At 40.7% G+C, this 23,414-nt stretch overlaps 1 protein-coding gene across 1 annotated transcript; it reads left to right on the forward strand.

Annotated features, from left to right (window-relative positions):
• The first annotated feature begins 13,849 nt into the window (after positions 1-13,849).
• Positions 13,850-22,338, forward strand: SPANXN4 (SPANX family member N4). Its single transcript, XM_001085974.4, has 2 exons — positions 13,850-14,014; positions 22,038-22,338. The coding sequence occupies exons 1-2, from the start codon at positions 13,937-13,939 to the stop codon at positions 22,257-22,259; spliced, it is 300 nt and encodes a 99-aa protein (XP_001085974.1). The 5' UTR covers positions 13,850-13,936; the 3' UTR covers positions 22,260-22,338.
• Positions 22,339-23,414: the final 1,076 nt, after the last annotated feature.

A 23,414-nucleotide genomic window follows, 5' to 3' on the forward strand; every position in this document is an offset into this window, starting at 1 on the left:
ACAAAAGCCAAAATTGACAAATGGGATCTCATTAAACTAAAGAGCTTCTGCACAGCAAAAGAAACTACCATCAGAGTGAACAGGCAACCTACAGAATGGGAGAAAATTTTTGCAATCTACTCATCTGACAAAGGGCTAATATCCAGAACCTACAAAGAACTCAAACACATTTACAAGATAAAAACAAACAACCCCATTGAAAAGTGGGCAAAGGATATGAAGAGACAGTTCTCAAAAGAAGATATTCATCCCAATTTTTAAACTATGGTTTATATCCTCAGAATTGGAGCAAGAGGAAGGGGAAATAATGGAGTTGTGTCTGCATGACTAATACTACCCTGGTTATCTAATTCTACCATTCTCTGGGTGTGAGACTGCCTTTCTGGCAGGGTGATTCCATTTGTGTTCCGGCATCTGACATTACTGTAGATACTCATCTGAAGTTTCCTTGATGAGAGCTGTACCCATCAGAGTCCCACCAGTTTACAGATGGTACATTGAAATCTAGATAATTTGAATAAGGTTTACTTTAAAATGGATTATTTACAAAATTGTGAACGGAGAATAGGCAAATGGTAAAGAAGGGTAAAGTGACCTGGGGATAGTGACACTGAGTGTTACTACCTCTACGCCTAAAAAGATGGGAAAAGGGAGTGGTCACCAGCACCCAGAAGGAAACCGTCATGAAGAGAAGGCCAAAATGAGAGGAAAAAAAGACATTGATTCAAAGGTGATAATAAGATGAGGTGCCTCAGAGAAAAATCAGCAAGAAACCAATATTCTAATATAATTTTCTACTTTCTTTATATCTTCTGCTATGGATTCCCTTTGTAAAACCCAACTGGAAGCCAGAGAGCAACGGAGCCCTATTACATAGTACATCAAGGTCAGCCTTCTAGAGCAAGGAATAGATGTAGATAAGTGGAGAGGGGAGGTCTTAGAGTGGTGCAAGATGGCAGAACAGAAGGCTGAACCATCACCCCTGTAAGGACACCAATGTAACAAATATCTACCTAAAAAAGGACCTTTATAAGAACCCCAAATCAAGAGAACACTCACAGTACCTGGTTTTAACTTTATATCACTGAAAAAGGCATTGAAGAGGTAGGAAAAAATAGCTTTCACTTACAAATGCCACCACCTCCCAACATCCCGGCAGGGTCAGCTTGGTGCATAGAGCATTTCTGTGCACTGGGGAGAGAGAGAGCACAGCAACAGTGAGGCATTGAACACATTACTGTCCTATTGTAGCAGAACAAAATCCAGACCAAACTCCGATAAAACTCAACCACGGAGGGAACAATTAAACCAGCCTTAGCCAGAGAAGAATTGCTGATCCCAGCAGTTGAAAATTGAGCTCCTGTAAGCCCTGCAACCATGGTCTAAAGGGCTGTGTGTCTCTAAGTAAACATTAAAGGCAGTCTAGGCCATAGCAACTACAAATCTGAAATAGTCCCAGAGACAGTGGACTGTGTGGGGCACCTGACCTACTGAGAAACCAGCTGGAGTAGATAAGGGAGTACTGGGATGTCCTCCTACCTAATACCAGGCTTCACGCCTCATAGCTCCAACAGCAGAGGGAAAAGTAAAGGGTACTTTTCTTGTATCTTGGGTACCAGCATGGTCACAGGTGGGTAGAGCATCAAGCAGGCTCTTAGGATCACTGATTTCAGGACTTGGCTCTTGGATGGCATTTCTAGACCTGCCCTGCAACTGAGAGGAGCCCAGCACCCTGAAGAATGAGTCCCAGCCCAGGCTGCATTCACCCCAAGCTAACTTAAAAACCCTTATGCCTTAAGGGGATAGTGGTGATAGTCTGGCTGTAATCCCCATGGGTCTGTGGTCATGGTGGCCACTGGATGAGTCTCCTCTGCCTCTGGAAAGGGGAAAGAAGAGTGTGAAGGAGTGAATCTTGTGGGTTAGGTGCCAGCTCAGCTGTAGTACAATAGAACACCAGGTAGGCTTCTAAGGATTTTGCCTCTAGTTTCTGTCTCCCAGATGACAGCTCTGGACTGGCTTGCGACCTGGGAGAACTTGATGGTCTGAAGCAAAGGACACCTTTGCCACCTCCTGATTGTAGAGCCACAGAGCCTTGAGCAAACATAGGCAGTAACCAAGGAATGGTTACAGCAGAAGGACCTGTGTGAGACCAAGTACTGTGCTGGCTTTAGGTCTTACCAAGCATAGTCCTAGTGAAGGTGGCCAGAGGGGTGCTGTGTCACTTCACCACCAGCTCCAGGTGGCTCAAAATCAAGAGAGAGACTCCATTTGTTTGGGAGAAGGTAAGGGAAGAGAACAAGAGTCTCTGCCTGGTAATCTAGATAATGTTTTCAGATCTTTCCCAAGACCATCAAGGTGGCACCTCTACCAGTCTGCAAGAACCACAGTGCTATTGGGCTTGGGGTATCCCCTAAAACAGAAATTGCTTAGATTGCAATACCCACGTCCTACCTAATATCTGGAAAGGCTTCCAAAGAAGGAACGGTACAAGCAAGCCCATACTGAAAAGTCTAAAGTAAATATCTAACTTTTCAATGCTCAGATACAGCAGAACATCTAAAAGTATCAAGAAAAACATGACCTCACCAAATGAACTACATAAACCACCAGTGACCAGTCCTAGAGAAGCAGAGATATGTGAACTTTCAGACAGATAAGTCAAAATAGCAGTTTCAAAGAAACTAAAACATATTCAAAAAAACATGGAGAAGGAATTAAGTATTCTATCAGACAAATTAAACACAGAGATTAAAATCATTAAAACAAATCAAGCAGAAATTCTGGAGTTGAAAAATGCAGTTGGTATAGTATATAATGCATCAGAGTATTTTAATAGCAGAATTATTCAAGCAAAATAAAGAATTAGTGAGCTTGAAGAGAGGCTATTTAAAAATACACAGCCAGAAGAGAAAAAATAAAAATAAATAAAACAATGAAGCATGCCAACAAAATCCAGAAAATAGCCTCAAAAGGGTATACCTAAGAGTATTTGGCCTTCAAGAGAAGACAGAGAAAGAGATAATGTGTAGAAATATTATTCCAGGGGATAATATCAGAGAACTGCCCAAACCTAGAAAAATGTATCAATATTCAAGTACGAGAAGGTTATAGAACACCAAGCAGATATAACCGAAAGAAGAATACCTCAAGGCATTTAATAATCAAGTTTCTAAAGTCAAGAATAAAGAAAGTCTCCTAAAATCAGCAAGAGAAAATAAACAAATAACACACAATGGAACTTCAATATGTCTGGCATCAGACTTTTCAGTGGAAACCTAACAGGCCAGAAAAGAGTGGCATTAAAAATATTTAGAGTGCTGAGGAAAAAATCTTTTACCTTAGATTAGTATATGTGATGAAAATATTCTTCAAACAAGGACAAATGAAAATTTACTCAGACCAACAAAAGCTGAGAGAGTTCATCGAAATATGACCCGTGCTAAAAGAAATGCTAAAGGAAGTGCTTCAATCAGAAAGAAAAGAATGTTAATGAGCAAGAAGAAATCATCTGAAGGTACAAAACTCACTGGTAATAGTTTGTACACAGAAAAACACAAAATATTACAATATTGTGTCATGTGTAAACTACTCTTCAGTAGAAAGACTAAATGAAGAACCAATCAAAAATAATGATTACAATTTCTCAAGACATGCCCTGTACAGTAAGATATAGACAGAAACAACAAGAAATTAAAAAGCAGAGGCCAGGCCAGGCATGGTGGCTCACACCTGTAATCCCAGCACTTTGGGAGACTGAGGCAGATGGATCAGCTGAGGTTGGGAGTTCAAGACCAGCCTGACCAAGAGAGAGAGAGAAACTCCCTCTCTACTAAAAACACAAAATTAGCTGGGCATGATGGTACATGCCTGTAATCCCAGCTACTTAGGAGGTTGAGGGAGGAAAGTCGCTTGAACCCGGGAGGCAGAGGTTGCAGTGAGCTGAGGTTGCACCATTGCACTCCAGCCTGGGCAATAAGATCAAAATTCCGGAAAAAAAAAAAAAAAAAAAAAAAAAGCAGAGGCAATGTTAAAGCATGATGCTTTTATTAGTTTTCTTTTTGTTTGTTTACTTATGCAAACAGTGTAAAGTTGTTATCAGCCTAAAATAGCGGGTTATAAGATAATATTTGCAAACCTCATGGTAACTTCAAACCAAAAAACATACAACACATTCACAAAAAAATAAATGTAAGAAATTGAATTATATCACCAGAGAAAATCTCCTTCACTAAAAGGAAGACAGGAAGAAAACAAAGAAGAGAATATCACAAAACAAACAAATAAAATAATAAAATGGAAGGAGTAAGTCCTTACTTACAAATAATAACATTGAATATAAATGGACTAAACTCTCCAATCAAGAGACATGGAGTGGCTGAATAGATAGAAAAATAAAGCTCAGTGATGCTTTGCCTACAAGAAACACACTTATCTTACAAAGAGAGACATAGATTGAAAATAAAGAAACAGAAAAAGATGCTTCATACCAATGGAAACCAAAAAAGAACAAAAGTAGTTATATTTATATCAGACAAAATAGATGTCAAGACAAAAACTATAAGAAAATAAAATGAAGATAAAGGTGTCAATTCGACAGAAAGATATAACAGTTTTAAATATACATAGATCCAACTATGGAACACCCAGACATATAAAGCAAATATTTTTCGAGCTAAGGACAGAGATAGACCCCAAACCAATAATAGCTGGAGTCCATAATACTTTCAGCATTATACAGACCTTCCAGACAAAAAATCAACAAAGAAGCATTGGGCTTAATCTGCATTACAGACCAAATGGTTCTAATAGATATCTACAGGCCATTTCATCCAATGGATACAGAATACACATTCTTCTCCACAGGGATCATTCTGAAGGATAGAAGATATGGTAGTGACATGGTTTGGCTTTGTGGCCCCACCCAAATCTCATTTTGAATTGTAATCCCATAATTTTCATGTGTTGTGGCTGGCACCCAGTGGGAGGTAATTGAGTCATGGGGGTGGTTTTACCCTATGGTGTTCTCGTGATTGTGAGTGAGTTCCCATGAAATCTGATGATTTTAGAAAGGGCTTCCCCCTTCGCTCAGCACTCATTCTCTCTCCTGCCACCCTGTGAAGAGATGAATTCCCCCATGACTGTAAGTTTCCTGAAGCCTCTCCAGTCATGTGAAAATTTGAGTCAATTAAACCTCTTTCCTTTATAAATTACCCATACCAGTCTTGGGTATGTCATTATAGCAGCATAAGAATGAACTAATACAGATAGGTCACAAAATAAGTCTTAAAATATTAAACAATAATGAAATAATATCAAGCATCTTCTCTGACCACAATAGAATAAAACTAGAAGTCAAAAACTGAACAAATTTTGGAAAGTATATAAATACATAGAAATTAAACAATATGCTACTGAGTGACCAGTGCATCTATGAAGAAATTAAGAAGGAAATTGAAAAATGTCTTAAAACAAATAACAGAAACATAACAACACCTATGGGATACAGCAAAAGGAGTTCTCATATGGTATGGATCTGTGTCCCCACCCAAATCTCATGTTGAAATGCAATTCCCAGTGCTGGAGGTGGGGCTTGGTGAAAGGTGATTGGCTCATAGGGGTGGTTTCTAATGGCTTAGCACCATCGCCCTAGTGCTGTTCTAGTGATAGAGTTCTCACAAGATCTGGTTTTTTAAAGTGTGTAGCACCTTCACCATCTGTCTCTCTTTCTCCTGCTCTGGCCATGTGATATGTCTCGATCCCTTTTTGCCTTCCACCATGATTTTAAGTTTCCTGAGGCCTCTCCATAAGCTGAGCAAAAGCAGAAGTCACCATGCTTCCTATACAGCCTGCAGAACCGAGTCAATTAAACCTCTTTTCTTTATGAATTACCTAGTCTCAGATATTTTGTTAGAGTTGTATGAGAACAGACTACTACAAGTACTAAGAGGGAAGTTTATAAGTGCCTAATCAAAAAAGAAAACAAACTTCAAATAAACAACCTAATGATGCATATTAAAGAGCTGGATAAGCAAGAGTAAACTGAACCCAAAGTCAGTAGAGGAAAAGAAATAATAGATGATAATAGAAATAATAAAGGATAAATAAAGGAAATCAAAAAAAGAAAACAATATAGTTGTTTCCAATGAAAAATATAGTTGGTTTTATGAAAAATTAAACAAAATTGACAAGCATTTAGCCTGCTTGACTAGGAAAAGGAGAGAAGAACCAAATAAGTAAAATCAGAGATAAAAAAGTGACAGAACAAGTGATACCACATAAATTCAAAAGATCATTAATGGCTAATATAAAATACTATATAGCAATAAATTGGAAAATCTACAAGAAATGGACAAATACTTAGGCAAATACAAACTATTAGGATTAAATAATGAAGAAGCCCAAAAGCTGAACATACCAGTAATGAGTAATGAGATCAAAGCTGTAGTAAAATTCTCCCAGTACATAAAAGCCTGGGACCAGATAAGTTCACCACTGAATTCTATCAAACATTGAAAGAATAATTAATATCAATCCTACTCGAAATTTTGTGAGTAATAAAAAGGAAGGAATACTTCCAAACTCATTCTATGAGTCCAGCATTACCCTGATACCAAGACCAGGCAAAGATACACACATACACACACGCACACACACACACGCACACACAAAACCCTATAGACCAGTATCTTGAATGAATATTGATGCAAGAATTCTCAGCAATATACTAGCAAACTAAGTTCAAAAATATATTACAATGATCGTTCATTAAGTGGAATTTATCCCTGGGATGCAAGGATGGTTCAACATATGCAAATTATCAATGTTATACATCCTATCAACAGATTGAAGGACAATAACCATATGGTCATCTTAATTGAAGCTGAAAATGCACTTGATGAAATTTAATATCTTTCATGATAAAAATCCTGAAGAAAATATTCCTGAACAGAATAAAAGCCATATATGACAGACCCACAGACAGTATTACACTGAATGTAGGAAAACATAAAGCCTCCTTCTAAGATCCGAAAGATAACAATGATGCCCACTTCCAACACTGTTTTGGAACATAATACTGGAAGTCAAAGCAAGAGCAATCAGACAAGAGATAGAAAAAAAAGAGCATCCAAATTGGAGTAGAAAGATTCAAATTATCCTTGTTTGCAGATAGTATGATCTTATATTTGTAAAAACCTGAAGACTGCAAAAAAAAAATGGAATTGATAAATTATTTAAAGCTTCAGGATGCAATATTAACATAAAAATAACATTTCTATATTCCAAAAGTAACAATCTGAATAAAATAAAAATATAGTCCCATCTACAATAGCCACAAATAAAACTCAATACCCAGGAATTAATAAATGAAATGAAAGATCTCAATAATGAAAAGTATAACACACTGATGAAAGAAATTGAAGGGGACACAACAAAATGGAAAGATATTCTGTGTCCATGTATTAGAAGACACAATACTGTTATAATGTCCATATTACCCAAAGCAATATACAGATTCAATCAAATTCCTATAAAAGTACCAAAGACATTCTTCACAGAAATAGAAAAAAAGAATTCTAAAACTTATATGGAACTACAAACCACCCAGAATAGCCAAAGTTACCCTAAGAAAAATGAGCAAAACTGTAGAACTTACAGTACCTGACTTCAAATTATACTACAGAGTTATAGTAAGCGAAACAGCATGGTATTGGCTTAAAAATAGACACATAGACGAGTGGAAAAGAACATAAAACCCAGAAGCAAACCCCAAACACCTACAGTGAACTCATTTTCATCAAGGGTGCCAAGAACATATACTGGGGAAAAGACAGTTCCTTCAATAAATAGTGCTGTGAAAACTGAATATCCATATGCAAAGAATGAAACTAGACTCATCTCTAGTCGTATACAAAACATAAATCAAAATGGATGAAATACTTAAATGTAAGGCATCAAACTATGAAAGTACTACAAGAAATCATTGATGAAACTGCAGGACATCGGTCTTGGCAAAAATGTCTTGAGTAATATCCCACAAGCACATGTAACCAAAACAAAAGTGAACCAATGAAATCACATCAAGTTTAAAAGTTTCAGCACAGCAAATAAGACAATCAACAAAGTGAAGGGACAACCCACAGAATGGGAGAAAATATTTTCTAACTACCCATCTGACAAGAGATTAATATATAGAATATATGAGTAGCTCAAACTCTATAGGAAAAAAATCTAATAGTCTTATAAAAAAACAGCCAATAGATTTGAATAAACATTTTTCAAAAGAAGACATGCTAACGGCAAACAGGAATGTGAAAAGGTGCTCATCACGGATCATCAGAGAAATGCAAGTAAAAACTACAATGAAATCTTGTCTTACTTCAGTTAAATTGGCTTATATACAAAGACAGGCAATAGCAAATGCTGGCAAGGATGTGGAGATGTACACTGTTGGAAACGTAAATTAATACAACCACAGCTTGAAGGTTACTCAACAGTTTGAAGGTTCCTCAAAAACCTAAATAGAGCCACCATGTGATCCAAGACACCTACTATTGGGTATATACCCGTAAGAAAAGAATTAGTTATACTGAAAGGACAACTGAACTCTCATGTTTGTTGCAGCACTGTTTACAATAGCTAAGAGCTGAAAGTAACCTAAAAGTCCACCAATAGAAAAATGAAGAAAAAAATGGGGTACGTATACACAATGATGTACTATTAAGTACAAATGATATCCTGTCATTTGAAACCACATGGATGGAACTGGAGATTATTATGCTTAGTGAAACAAGCCAGGCACAGAAAGACAAACATCTCATGTTCTCACTTATTTGGGGGGATCTAAATATCAAAACAATTGAACTAATGGACATAGAGTAGTAGGATGCTAACCAGAGGATGGGATGTGTATTTAGGGGTTGGAAGGATGATGGGGAAAGTTTGGTTACATAAAATAGAACAAATGAGTAAGACCTACTATTTGATAGCAAAATAGAGTGACTGCAGCCAATAATAACATAAGTGTACATTTCAAAGTAACCAAAAGAATACTATTGGGTTGTTTGTAACATGAAGGATAAATGCTTGAAGGGATGAATACCTCATTCTTCATGATGTGATTATTCCTTATTGCATGCATGTATTAAAACATCTCACGTACCCCATAAATATATGTATCTACTCTGTACTCACAAAAATTAATAACAAAAAATAATTTAAAAGAAAAAATTAAAATGTTGAGCACTGTAGAAAATTTCTGACTCCTCAGAAATTTTGATTTTAAAGTGTCAATTTTATTTTGTCAGGCTGGACATTACCTCAGGATATCTTTTCAATATGCAAGATATAGAATACATTTTTGGGGCGGCATGAAGAACAATTTTCTTCAAAAGGTGCAGAACAAGGACAATGGTCTTTATATCCCTATGACTAGCCCAGTGCTTGAGACAGAATATGTGCTCACTTAAGAGTTATTGAGAGACTTGATGGTCTTTGACAGCTTACTTCTGCTTAAAGCATCCTATTTCTTGGCTAATCCTGCATATTAAACCAAGACCTTTGTTCTTAGGCGCTAGTATTCTCCCAGTGGTAATAGAATCAGAAAGAAAAACCAGGGTAGTTCAAGGCAGGATAGCCCCACCACACAGAGTTTTACACTGTGGAATTGTAAGTCTGGTTGGCTTTAATCATAATATTACCTAAAGTTTTAAAAAATCATAGTATCTTTAAAGGTGAGGATTACACAATCATAGCATAGTTTTTAAATGACATTCGTTGTTCCAATGTACTCATTCTACAGCTAGGGGATCTGAAGACTACAGAGAGTATGCAATTTACCCAGAGTAGCAGAAAAAATATGAGATTTAGGGCAGAATGAACCCAGGTTTGAACACTGTTTCACAATTATTGAGTTATTGAGCTTCTCTGGGCCTCAGTTTCCTTATCAGTAAATCAGATCCCCGTGATGATATCTACCTCCTGGGACTGCTGTGAGTATTGCATCTCTGCTGAACATCTTCCCTCTGCCTTTCCAGATCCACTCACCACCATTCTTCACCTGTGCTATTCTGAGAGGCTATTTAGGAAGGATTCTCTCAACGGGCTCCTGAACTCTCTGGTGTCCACTGGGTTTGGCTAATGAAAAGCCCCAAGGAGAGCTGGAGGTAGGAGGGAGAAAGGAAGGAGAGTGAGGACTGTGGACCTATTCTCCTGGCTCCCTCCCTGTGAATCACCCCGGGCTGGATGAGTCTCTTGGTAGAGGTCACTGTTCCTCTAGAAATAGTCATTTCCTCATGATTATTGATCTTTCCAGGTTCTAGTAACCACTTCCTTCCTGCTCTCATTCCTTTGGGTCTGGAGTGATGGCAGTTACTACTAGCACTATCTCTGATGGTCTCCCCACATCTGTCTGTAAGTAATTCCTTTGCCGACAAATATTTGTCAAATTATTCCATTTTGCATGTACCATCTGTTTCCTGTTTGACCTAGAATGATTATACCAGAGCCTGGCATATAGTAGGTTCTTGGTGTATGGAATCTATTGCCAGTAGTATTAATAGTAGTGTACAGGTAGTAGTCGTTGAAGTGGAGGTAATAGTGCTGGTATTTTTCAAAGTCACTCATCCATTCACATGCAAAGCCAGTAGTAGGATGTATTCCTCTCCCATACTCAACTCTTTTTCATTGATTGCTATTCAACTGTCTGTGCTCCAGAGGGAAATATATGGTTGGCCTCTAACACCTTGCTGTTTGTGGCCACAGAATGGGGCAAATCCCAGAAAGATCCTATCCTATACCACATTACACTATTAAAACCTGCCTTAGACAGCTTAAAATGTGTAAAAAAATCATTAAAATGTAGTTGATGGTTATTATTATAACTAAACTAGTATCACTTTATAATATCATTTGTACAAAGGCCCCAAAACAAGAGCTGAAAAGGTTTCCAGGAGTCCCTGGTTCTCATCCTGGTTCATTTCTGACTTATAGCATGACATAGGCAAGTCACTTTGAGTAGTTCCTCAACTTAATATGATAAAGAAGAATATTCTTGAAGACTGAAAACATCAGAAATAAAAAAGTTCAATACAGGCCGGGCGCGGTGGCTCAAGCCTGTAATCCCAGCACTTTGGGAGGCCGAGACGGGTGGATCACGAGGTCAGGAGATCAAGACCATCCTGGCTAACACGGTGAAACCCCGTCTCTACTAAAAAATACAAAAATCTAGCCGGGCGTGGTGGCGGGCACCTGGAGTCCCAGCTACTCCGGAGGCTGAGGCAGGAGAATGGTGTAAACCCGGGAGGCGGAGCTTGCAGTGAGCTGAGATCCGGCCACTGCACTCCAGCCTGGGCCACAGAGCGAGACTCCGTCTCAAAAAAAAAAAAAAAAAAAAACAATACAATGAACTTATTGTACACTGATGGCCTTTAATTTTTTATTATTCCTTTTGGTGGAAAATATAACATCATCACTAAAGATTTCAATAGGAGTTATTTTATAAAGTCAGTTGTAATCTTTCCATAGAAATATGCACTGAATGTGTTCCTAACATTTTGATAAATTTTCATTGGATAGTGATATACCCATCAAAACATTTTTTGATAAACAAATTTAGAAAACAATTATAAAAGGTAATAAGGTAATTGAAATCTATTATTTTCAGCAATTTTAATCAGTTTTTGACCTACCCTATTTTATGTGGTATGCCTTTTGGTTTTTGTTTATTTGTTCAGTTTTTTTTTAATAACATGACAAGTCAGGGTGATGTTCTCACTGTTAATTGCAGGCAAGAGTCCAAAAAAAAATTAAATCCTTTGAAGTTAGCTTGTTAGTATTTAATAAATAAAATTGTTAATCTCTAGACCACATCTGGGTTTCACTAAGAAAAATGTATACCTTAATAACAATGTTCTTTTGGTTTCTTCGCTTTTAGATGGCACTCATGGGAATGCTATAAATTGGTTGTGTTTGGAGTTCAGCAGGGTACTTTGCTAGGACTTTCTTGATTTTATGGTATATGAAATAAAGATATGTGAGCTCAATGAGCACTGAAACAAAAATCTAGGGTCTACTGCTCTTTCATTTTATTTTATTTTTCCTATTATTGATTTTTGTGACTTCCTATAGAGAATTAGACAGGTGTCAACATGTGAGAGAAATCTAGGACCATACCTCCTGTATCTTTGGCCCTCTCTCTTTTAAAATATTTTTATCTTTTTATTTTGAAACAATTTTAAGTTCTCAAGAAGCTTCAAAGATATGTACATAGAGACCTTATGTATCCTTCAACCAGCCTCTCCCAATGGTAAAATCTTCAGTACACCACCACGTTACACTATCAAAACTAGAACATTGACAGTGATGCAATCCAGAGCTTTTTAAGATTCAACACTTTTCTTTTGGCTGTTCTAGGCCCATTACATTTCCATATGAATATTATAATTATCCTGTCAATTTCTATTAAGAAACCTTTTTAGAATTTTTATTAGGTTTGAGTTGAATCTACAGATGAATTTGGAAATAACTGACATCTTACAATATTGAATCTTCTAACCGAAAATCAGAGCATACATCTCGATTTTTCCTTATGTTATTAATTTATCATTGCAATTTTTGTAGTTTTAACTGTACAAGTAAGTCATTTACATTTTTGTTCAGATTTATCCTAAAGCCTTTAATTTTTTTGTGATATTTTAAATTGCACTGTTCTTAATTTCAAATTCTGGTTGTTGAAATTAACTACCAGTCCACCCTAGGACTACCATTGGCTGAAACACTGACTGTTCTAATATATAAACTTCTAATATATAACTTCTAACATATAAACATACAATTGATTTGTGTGTTGATCTCCTATCCTGCAATCTTGCTAATCTCAATTATTATAGAAGCCTTTTCTTTTAAGATTGATTTTTCTACACAGGCTCTCATGTAGTCTTTGACGAAGGATAATTTTACTTCTCCCCTTCCACACTAAATGCCTTTTTTTTCTTTTGCACTGGATACAATCTCCATTACAAAATTTAACAATGCCCACACTGGTGCACATGTTGGTGTTAGATAGTATTCTGCATGTAAACACTCAGAACAATTTGCAGTATATGTATACCCACTCCTCCCCCAACCCTACACACTGGTAAAATCCATGTTGGGAGACTACATTTGCTATGAACATACACCCCTGAGTTGAAACAAGACTAGGATACCCAGTAAGAATGTTTATTCACTGAAGTTCTGGCAGACTGAAGGCCATGATTTCAGACTAGAAATAGAAAACTTAAGAGGACCCCATGGACATTGGAAAAAAGAACATGGATTGAAATTTGCCTGGCAGAAACCTGAAAGTTAATGGTCTTCAAGGTGAATATGAAGGAACTGTAGGAGGGAAGTGGGATAATTCACATCTCCACCAATAACTAAATGTAGCTACACTAGCTTGGAGGGATTTGAGGTGAGACATGTAAAATACTAGGGCATGGTGGGTGCTGGAAGACAAAAGAATGAATCACTTACTAGGAATGGCTGTGGGGAAGGGCTTGAAGGAACCATCCTCTCGCTTCCATGTGAGCTATGAACATTAAACATGGAGAAATGAGGAGCGGCGGCAGATCCATTTGGGATGCATCGTCTTCAGGGGATGCCGAAACAACAACAACATTTGGTTTCCTCTACACCACTTTCACCTCCCCCGCAAGCCCAGGGAGTGGGCAGCAGTGGTGCTTTGTGATGCCAAAGCCACCCCAGGACTGCCATTGGCTGGGACGCTGCCTGTATGATCAAACAAAGCTCAAGGGTGTGGCTTTGTTTTGCTCTCAGGTGGGTATATATACAGGGTGGGCAAAAGCTCTGGGACAGCCCACTGGAAAGCTTCAATACAGCTGTGGAAATCTGCACCCTAGAAGAGTCTAGTGTAGAAATTCTCCAACCAACCATAATCATGGAAGAGCCAACTTCAAGCACCAAAGAGAATAAAATGAAAAGCCCCTGTGAATCCAACAACAGAAAAGTTGACAAGGTCAGATTGTTAGGTTTTCAAGGGAAGGCAAGGGTGAAAGAAAGACACACAGATAGGGGGCGGGTCAAACAGCAACACGGGTATACTGCAGACATCGGCAGAAATGGGGGAGCAGCTTAATGCCAGAGCCCACCGCTGCATACAGGCTGGCGTACTTACAGGTATGGGTGGGAGAGGTTTGGGCAGTATGGCTTCCTGCCTGGCAGAATATTGACAAGATGTTATTATGATCAGGCAGTTTGGCCCTTTCTCTGGTGGGATGTCACCATGGTGTTGCTTGGACCTTTAGGCCCAACAAGATATGATAGGGATGTTTCTTTAGTTGGGCTTTTATCTACCTTGTGGTCAGGCGGTTAGGTGGGATTTTTCTCAAGGCCAGAACCCCCGTGGAATGTTTCACTTTGACCAAGGTCTGCAAACTAGAAGGGAGCTTACAAAATAGTGCAGTTTAAACTAATATTCTTGCCTTCTACTTTAGTATAAAAGGAAGAGGGGCGTTGTTGAGTATCTGGCTGCCTCCTGCTGAATAGGGGAGCTGTAATCAGGGTTTGGGTTTTGAAGCAGTGGGTGTTGGACTTCAGAGTGGTATTCCTGGGGGCACTGGTACTGGACTTGGCAGAGGAGAAGGATGGTATCCATGTGTTGCTGGGTGGCTGCGTGGACGAGGGAGTTTGGCCTTCGGGAGATAAAGCAGGATATGAAGGTGAGTATACCTGGGCCAATTGTAGTATCAGGAGGAGGAAGATTAGGGGCCCTAAGAAAGGGGCCACCTGCTACCCCAGTGCTGAGTGCAGCAGAGATGTTTAGTTCTGCTAACACTAGAATGAGATGTAGAGCCTGCTTAGTGTGTGTGGAGGAAGATGAGACAGAAGCTACTAAAGGAACCTGGATGGTCTGCTTGTTAGGCAAAATGTCAATGTCTAGACTGAAACACCAGGGTGCATGTTCCTGACCAATTGGCCAGTAGGCAGAGATAAGAGTTTGTGCCACAAAGGAAGAAGACACTGGGGGTGGACAGACAAAAGTTATAGGTCATGGTGGCAAGCCATGAGAAGGTGGGTGTTGAATTGTGCACAAACCCTTTGTTTTAACTTTTATGTTTTTCCAAGTTGAATAGCTGCCAGCAAGGGTAGCCACTCTGAAGGCCGGATAGGAAATGGTGGTGGGGGAGGAGGTGAAGGTTGCTTTTGGAGAGAGAGAGATAAGTGGGTTTTTGTAACTAATAGTCATTGCGGTCCTGATAGGGCAGAAGGATACAGGTTGCAGTTGAGGGAAATGTTTGTGGATTTTTTCCAGGGAGCACCCTTGAGTTGAATACATGGAGAGTGGCACCGTCAGAGAGGGGAGGGGTTGGTAAGAGGTGTTTTATGGAATCCGACTTGTATCATGTTTAGTTAGGAGGCTATGAGGCAAAGGAGGGTGACAGCCCTGTGTGTGACGGTGTGGGTGGATTTGATGGATTGGGGGGAAAAGGTGTTTAGCTGAGCAAGATTATAAACAGGTTTGGGGAATGAGTTGGCTGAGTAGGTGAGATGCAGGTTTATTTTGGACCAGGTTTATGTGGACAGTTTGAAAGGAAGGGCTGTGAACTGCTGGATTTGTGTGGACAAATGAATTGAACTGTTGGAAGAAAGATGGGGGTGTGACTGATTTAAGAAGCAACGTATGAGGCTGATGAAGGGGGCTCAACTGTTAGAGGTTTGGGGTGGGGACTTAGAATATTCCACAGACAAAGAGGGCAAAAGGAGAAAAAGGAGATTTGAGTAGGAGTGAAATTTTGGAAGGTGTCCTGCAGTCTTACCTCCTGCATTAGTGTGAGAAATTGGCAGGACTATCCAGGGACATGGGGAAGGGAAACCAGGAAAGATCTAAAATAAAGTTGGAGGTAAAATACTGGAAATTGGAGACAGAGATTGTTATGCACTAAGGTGTTCTGGGTTGGCAACTTCTGAAATTCTTGTTAAGTGCAGTGAGGTTTGTCCTGTGAGGGAGAGAGAATAATTTGGGGGTGAGGAAATTTCTAGATGTAGATCTGGTGCTCTTTTTAGTTTGGAATGGTGCATTCAGTGTGGAAAGGATGTTAGCTTTGCCACTGTGGGAGTAGTTAGGATAACCTGGTGAGGATCCGTCCACTTAGGTTGGAGATGGGAGGAGGGGGAGTCTGCGACTCAGACCCAGTCCCCTGGTTGTAGGACAGGGAGGAGCGTTCTGAGGATGGACTTTTGGGCTGGGGGGAATAGGACTTAGGCTGAGGGGCTTTGGGGAAATGGCTCATAAATGCATGGGGAAATGGCTCATAAATGCATGAGGACCAATAGGAGAAGTGAAGCCTGGGCCATTTTAACCTCTAGGGGTTTTTTTCTTTTTTTTAAATTACCTGAAGATTAGGGGAGGTAAGGAATATGGAAGGCCCACTTAATGTTTAGAGCCTTTGCCAGCTGTTTGTTAACCTGTGAAACAAATGTTGGCCCATTGTCTGACTGAATTCAAGAGGAGAGTTTAAACCTGTGGATAATATGAGTGAAGAGAACAGAAGTGATGGTGTGTGCCTTTTCGGTGGTTGTAGGAAAAGCTTTTATCCATCCAAAGAATGTATCTACTATTATCAGAAGGTATAGGAATCATTTGTTGGGAGACACGTGGGTGAAGCTGATTTGTTAGTCCTGTCCTGGTGTGTGTCCTCAGGCCTGGTGTATGAGAAAGGAGATGATTTGATAGCTTCCTGAGGGGAAGTTTAAGTGCAAAGGGAAGATGCCTTAGTAATATCTTTGAGATGGGCAGCCACGGTGGAAGAATGTATAGAAGTTTTTAAAAGCTGGAGTAGGGGCAGTAACAAGCATGGAAATGGTTGTGCACATATAAAAGTACAGAAGGTTTTTAATACTTGGGCAAGACACTTTTATCATTGAGGTAGAACCATTTTTTCCCGAATGGCGCCAGCCTGGGCAAGTGGGGTTTATTCCTCCTGGGTATATACAAGTTGTATGCTGGGAAAAATGGGCAATAATGATGAAATTTTAAGGGCTGCCTGCCGGGTTGCTGAATGTGTTCAGAAGTTTCCCTTTGTTATGGCATCAGTAGCTTTTTGGTGTCCCTTTCAGTGGATAATGGTGGCCTTCGGTGGTAGTTTAGCCACCTCCAGCAGCTTGTGTGCAAGTTTCCTATTTCTCATGGGGGTTCCTTTTGTAGTTAGAAAACCCCTTCCCTGCCAGACTAAGGTGTGAGAGTGTAGGATGTGCCACACATATTTGGAATTGGTTTGACTGTTAACTCTCCTTCTATTTGCTAGGGTGAGATCCCGGGTTAGGGCTACTAGCTTTTCTTGTTGAAAGGTAGTATGGAGTGGGAGAGCATTGGATTCTAGGAGTTCATTTTTGGCAATGATGACTTGGACAGCTGCTGGACATGGCTCCCTTAAAGAGCTTCCATTAATGAACCATGTAGGTGTTCCCCTCAAAGGAGCTTTTGAAATATGTTGGAAGCGGGAGGAGAGGGAGTTTAAGAGGTCCAGGCAGGAGTGAGAGAGCTTAGAGTTAGAGTTATTAACAAGGAGGAGGGTGGCTGAGTTGAGAGTTTTATATCTCTTGAAGGTGATTACAGGGTTAGCTATGAGTAAGGCATGTACCTGCTGTAAGCGGGATGATGGGAGGGATAGAAGGGATTGATGGTTTATGACGTCCTGTAGGTTATGAGAAGATGCAACAGTAATGTGTTGGTTGAGAGGGAGTTTCTGTGCCTCTAAGGCCAGCAAGGTGGCCATATCCAAGATTTTTAGTCAGAGTGACCAGCCTTGGATGACAGAGTCCAATTGTTTTGAGAGGTGTGCAATGGCTTCTGGGGCATCGCTGTATGTTTGGCAGAGTAGCTCAAGAGCAAGGCCTTGGGCAGAATGTACATACAAAGTACAGGATGGTGGGATTGGGCAGTCCTAGTGACGGGGCCTTTAAAGGGCATTATTTATTTATTTATTTATTTATTTATTTATTTATTTATTTATTTTTTAAGTGGGAGCTGATGGGGCAAGCTGGGTTCAGGCGTTTTAGGATGGGCCCATGTGAGGCCGTGTAAAGCAGCTTGGCCAGCAAGTCAAAGTTGGGAATGCACAGCTGGAAGTATCCCACAAGGCTCAAGAAGGAGAAGAGGTCCTTTTTGGCGTGGGGAAGGGGCATGTCCTGAATTAGCTCATTTTGTTGGGTTGGGATGGCCCAATAATTAGAGGTTAGGAGAAACTGAAGGTAAGGAACCTGGGTTTGGGCTACCTGAGCTTTTGTGAGTGAGACCCGATATCCTCAATTATGGAGGAAGTTTAAAACCTTAGCGGTGTGTTGTATTGACAGGTTAAGGGAGGGACTACAGAGAAGGAGGTCATTGACATATTGGAGGAGGGTGCCAAAAGGAAGGGAAAGTTCAGCTAGGTCCTTGGTGAGGGCCTGTCTGAATAGGTGGGTGCTATCCTGGAACCCCTGTGGGAGTATGGTCCATGTTAGTTGGGTGAACGTGTGAGTGTTAGGATTTGACTACATGAAAGCAAAAAAAATTTGGGGAAGCCAGATTTAAGGGAATAGTGAAAAAGGCATCTTTTAGATCAAATTCAGAGAAGTATATGGTGGATGGGGCAATATGGGAGAGTAAAGTATATGGGTTGGGGACCGCCTAATGAATTGGTACCATCACCTGGTTAACAACTCCAAGATCCTGGACCAAGAGGTAAGACCCATCTGTCTTTTGGACAACCAGGATAGGGATGGTTGTAGCGAAAGTTGACAGACTTGAGAATTTGAGCTTGTTAAACTTTACAGATAATAGGTTTGAGGGCCCTGAGGCCAGCTGGGTTAAGGGGATATTGAGACTGATGAAGGAAAGTGGAGGAGTTTGAAGGGTTATTTTACCTGGGATGTTGTGTGTGGCTATTGTGGGTTTAGAAACGTTCCAAACTTTAGAATTAACAGTAGGTAACAGGGTGGATAATGAAGATGAGGGGGAGGAGAGGGAAGCATTTGGGTGGCAGAGTAAAATAAAAGGAGTAGAATTGTAGGAGCCACATTGCATGGAGTTCTGGAATTTACTTAACATTTCCCACCCCAAGATAGGGATAGGACACTGAAGGATAACCAGGAAGGTGTGGGTGAAGGGGGGTGTTGCATAGATTGTATAATAAAGGACCAGTCTGTTTGTGCCTAGAGGGGATTTCATTGCCTCTCACAATAGAGATAGAGGAACTGAGGAGAGGTCCAGAATATTCTGGTAAAACTGAATAACTATCCACTGTATCCAATAGGAAAGACACGGGCTTACTAGAGACTGAAAGTGTTATCCTGGGTTCTGAGGTGGTGATGGTGGTGTGGGGCGCGGAGAGGGGAGGTGGCGGGTCGGCTCCAGGCCCTGTCAGTCTTCAGTTAGAGGTTATGAAGCGGGATGAAAAGTTTTGCTGAGCACAGTATGACTTTCAGTGTTCCTTGATAACACAGATGGGGCAATGTTTCCTGGGTGTCCTGGGATTAGGGCAGGCTTTTGCCCAGTGTCCCTGTTGGCTGTACTTATAACAGACTCCTAGCAACGACTGTTGCAAGATTGAGGACTTCTGTATGCGTTGGGAAACCTGTTGAATGGCAGCTGCCAACATTTGGTATTTAGTCTGGTCCTTTTTGGATTTTGGGGTTTTCAGTTCTTCCTCTCTATTATTAAAGACCTCAAATGCCACTTCAATTACATGTCTTTGGGAGGTTTGAGGGCCATCCTCTAGTTTTTTAAGTTTCTTTTGGATGTTGGGGGCTGACTGGGAGATAAAGTGTAAATGAAGGTGGATTTTGCCCTTATTGGTATTAGGGCTTTAGGTGGTATATTTACTTATGGCCTTTGAAAGGCAGGAGAGGGAAAGAGCATGGGCAGCTTTATTTATGCCAGCTACAAGGCATGATATCATATGGCCTTGTTTCTGTCTGTCCACAGAAATTGCCTGATAATTCCAACTGGGGTAAGTCCTTGGGACAGCTAGGGTCCCTATTGGGTTATGGGCAGCATCTTGTTGGTGGAGGGTGTTTGCATTGGCTTGGACAGCCATCAAAGTGTATTCAGCCATCCAGATGCATTCCCTGTCTTCTGGGGAGAGGGTGGAGGAGAGTATTAAATATATTTCTTTCCAGGTAAGGTCATAAGATTGAGTGGCATAAAAAAATTCCTTGTGGAAAGAGGTGGGATCTTTGGAAAAGGAGCCAAGTCTCTTTTTGATATGGGAGAAGTTGGCTAGAGAGATGGGAACATGATCTCAGATTATGCCTTTGTCCCTCACAATCTCCTGCAGGGGAAGGGTTTTGGAAGGCCTTTGGGTGTGTGACTGGTTGTCAGCACTAGGGGGGTGGGTGTGAGACCTGGTTTGTGGTGAAGAACAAAGGGCAGATGGAGGGCGATAGGAAGAAGGTGGAGGAGCCAGAGCCAAAGGAGAAGGAGGAAATGGTGTTGGGAGGGGGACCTCGAGAGGGGTTTTGTTTACCAGGTTGAAATTAGAGGAGAAAGGCTTGTCCTGAGGAGGAGGCATTTTTGCGGGTTTTTAGTTGAGGAAGAGGATTTGAAAAGGTGAACAAGATTGGCAGAGAGAGAGAGCAACCCATGAACAGAGATAAGCAAAGTGCTTTCGATCCTTTACCATTGCATTAGAGAAAGTTTTTTAGATTATATTCAATTTGGAAGTTGAAAGTTTTGTTATCTGAAGGGAATGAGTATCTCCAGAGGGTAGTGAATACCCCAAAGGGAAGCGAGTACCTCAGAAGGGAGTTAATATCCCAGAAAAGAGCAAGTACCCAGAAGGGGAGTGAATACCCTGGAGAAAAGTGAGTACCCAATTCCTCCCAGGAGAATGGATGTAGGAGAGCTGGGATGTACCGAAGAGCTGTGGCAGCTCTTCACAGTCCCCTGGTGGCCAGAGCAGCTGGAATGGCAAGCATTCTGAAGGCATCCCCTGAGAAGGCAGGCTGTGGTCACCTGGTGACCAGGGAGACCTCCAATCCAGTGCTAGGATTTTCTGGAGAACCAGCAGAAATAGAGAAAAATCTGGAAAGGAGGAAAAGGGAGACTCACACACTAACTGGAGACTGGTGTTGGATGTAAGGTCTAGCAATGGGGGTGATCCTTCCTGGAGCCACCCAGAAAGGGGAAGGAAGCAAAGAGGACGGTGAGTTTGATCAGGACCTAGAGGTCAGCCCAGGACTGGAGATGATGAGACAATAAGGAGAACTGGGCTGGAAACAGGTAGTCCACTCAGGATATGGAAACAGGCTCAGGTCTAGTTTTTGCTGCTTGCTGCTTTCCAGTATGCAAAAGAAGATTTACCTGGTAGAACTCAATCCCCATCCCAGGTTTTGGCACCAAAATGTTAGGTTTTGAAAGGAAGGCAAGGGTTAAAGAAAGACACACAAAGAGGGGACCACTAAAACACCTACACAGGTATATTGCTGACAGCTGCAGAAGTGGGGGACCAGCTTAATGCCACAGCCCACTACCACTTACAGGCTGGGGTACTTACAGGTATGGGTGGGAGGGAGCTGGGCAGTATGGGATGCTGCCTGGCAGGATATTAAGATATTCTTATGATCAGGTGGTTTGACCCTTTTTCCTGTGGGATGCCATTGTGGTATTTCTTGGACCTTTGCCCAGCAAGATATGATAGGAATGTTTCTTAGTTGGGCCTTTGTCCATCTTGTAGTCAAGTGGTTAGGCAGGATGTTTCTCACAGCCTGAACCCCTACAGAATGTTTCACTTTGACCAAGGTCTGTGAAATAGCAGGGAGCTTACAAAATCGTGCAGTTTGGAGTAACACAGATGACCCTACCCATGCTCCTCTTCTTCCCCATAGATCCCTACCCAGATTCCACCTTGTTCTTCTCAGACACAAGCCCCTTCCTCAACCTGCATTCCTTCTTATAAAACTCCCCTTGCTATCTATTCTCTACCCTCTTCACCCAAAATAACGCCTTTCTGGCCTCTCCCTGTTTTTTTTTTTTTTTTTTTTTTTTTTTTTTTTACCAGAAGAAGAAGCATCTGGACAGAGCCTCAGCCCCTGAACAGAGTTTGAAAGAGACAGTAAAAGCAAAATATCCAACATTAGTGTTTTACTACAGGAAGAATAAGAAAAGAAATTCAAATCAACTGGAGAATAAAGAGCCCACCGAGAACTCCACTGATCCGATCAAAGAGAAAGGAGACCTAAACATATCTGCAGGATCTCCACAGGAGGGTGGGGAGAATTAGTCCAACATAGAGAAACCAAATTGGACAAATCATTGTCACTGATGGCAATGATTACAATAAAATCAGTTTGAGGAGCTGATGACTGTGTATACCTCTGCCTTTTTTTCTAATGGTGGGGAGGAAGGGAAGGGAAAAGATAGGCATTTGAGAACAGAGGGATATGAGATCCTGTAGCACTGGCAGACAGATCCACAGGTTAGGCAGACATTGTAAATAAGGACTGGCCAGGGGAGACTGATTCCTGGAGACAGATTTTCTTCTGAAAATTTTATCTCACAGGGGAGGAAGAAAAGGATTTGGTGTTCCTTGGAGCATGTGCATATTTAGAAGAGCACATAAAAAGATCTGTATTGTATGTGGGTGACAGTGACACTCTTTCCAAAATGAAGACATCAAAATCACCACCTTCAGGCCACATACCTCAGAGTGGTGTGTTTTATAACTCACCCAATGCTGTGAGCAGCTGAAGGTCCTCAAAAGGACCAAGAACCTCACCCTACAGAAAGTAAGAGAGCATGCCATACACAATAAAATAATGGTGTTTGGAGGACATGGTCCCAATACTAGGTCCCAATACTAGGGCACTTGATAAGAAACTCTAGGTGGAGCAGTCACCTACCAAGTGTGGGGCACTGGGAGTGGCCTGTGTCTACTGTAGGCAACAAACAGAAGCATTGTCTACAGAGAATTTCAATACAAGAATTCAAGTAAAAGCTGGTATTTTTATTACCATTTCCATACACCAGCATTTCTAGAGAATGTCAGTGATTAAGAATTCTTCCCCTAGAGGCAGAGCTTGCAGTGAGCCGAGATCGCACCACTGCACTCCAGCCTGGGTGACAGAGCAAGACTCTGTCTCAAAAAAAAAAAAAAAAAAAAAAGAAAAGAAATTCTTCCCCTAAAATAAAATATCGTTTTTATTGGTGGAAATACAATAGAGTGGTTTTGGCATCAATGTAGAGGGCTGAGTTGCATTCCTTGAGTTAACGGCTCAAGACACTCTCCTGTTTATTCACTCATTCACTCTCCTTTATTTCCATGGCCCAGTTTTATTCCTCTTGTCTTCATTGGCAATCATTGTAATGCATTTGATGTATATCCTTTTCTTTGTATGACTGTCAATATACTTTATTGTTTGTGGACATTTGTTTTTAA

Source organism: Macaca mulatta, chromosome X, assembly GCF_049350105.2.
Source record: "Macaca mulatta isolate MMU2019108-1 chromosome X, T2T-MMU8v2.0, whole genome shotgun sequence".
Classification (NCBI taxonomy): Eukaryota; Metazoa; Chordata; class Mammalia; order Primates; family Cercopithecidae; genus Macaca; species Macaca mulatta.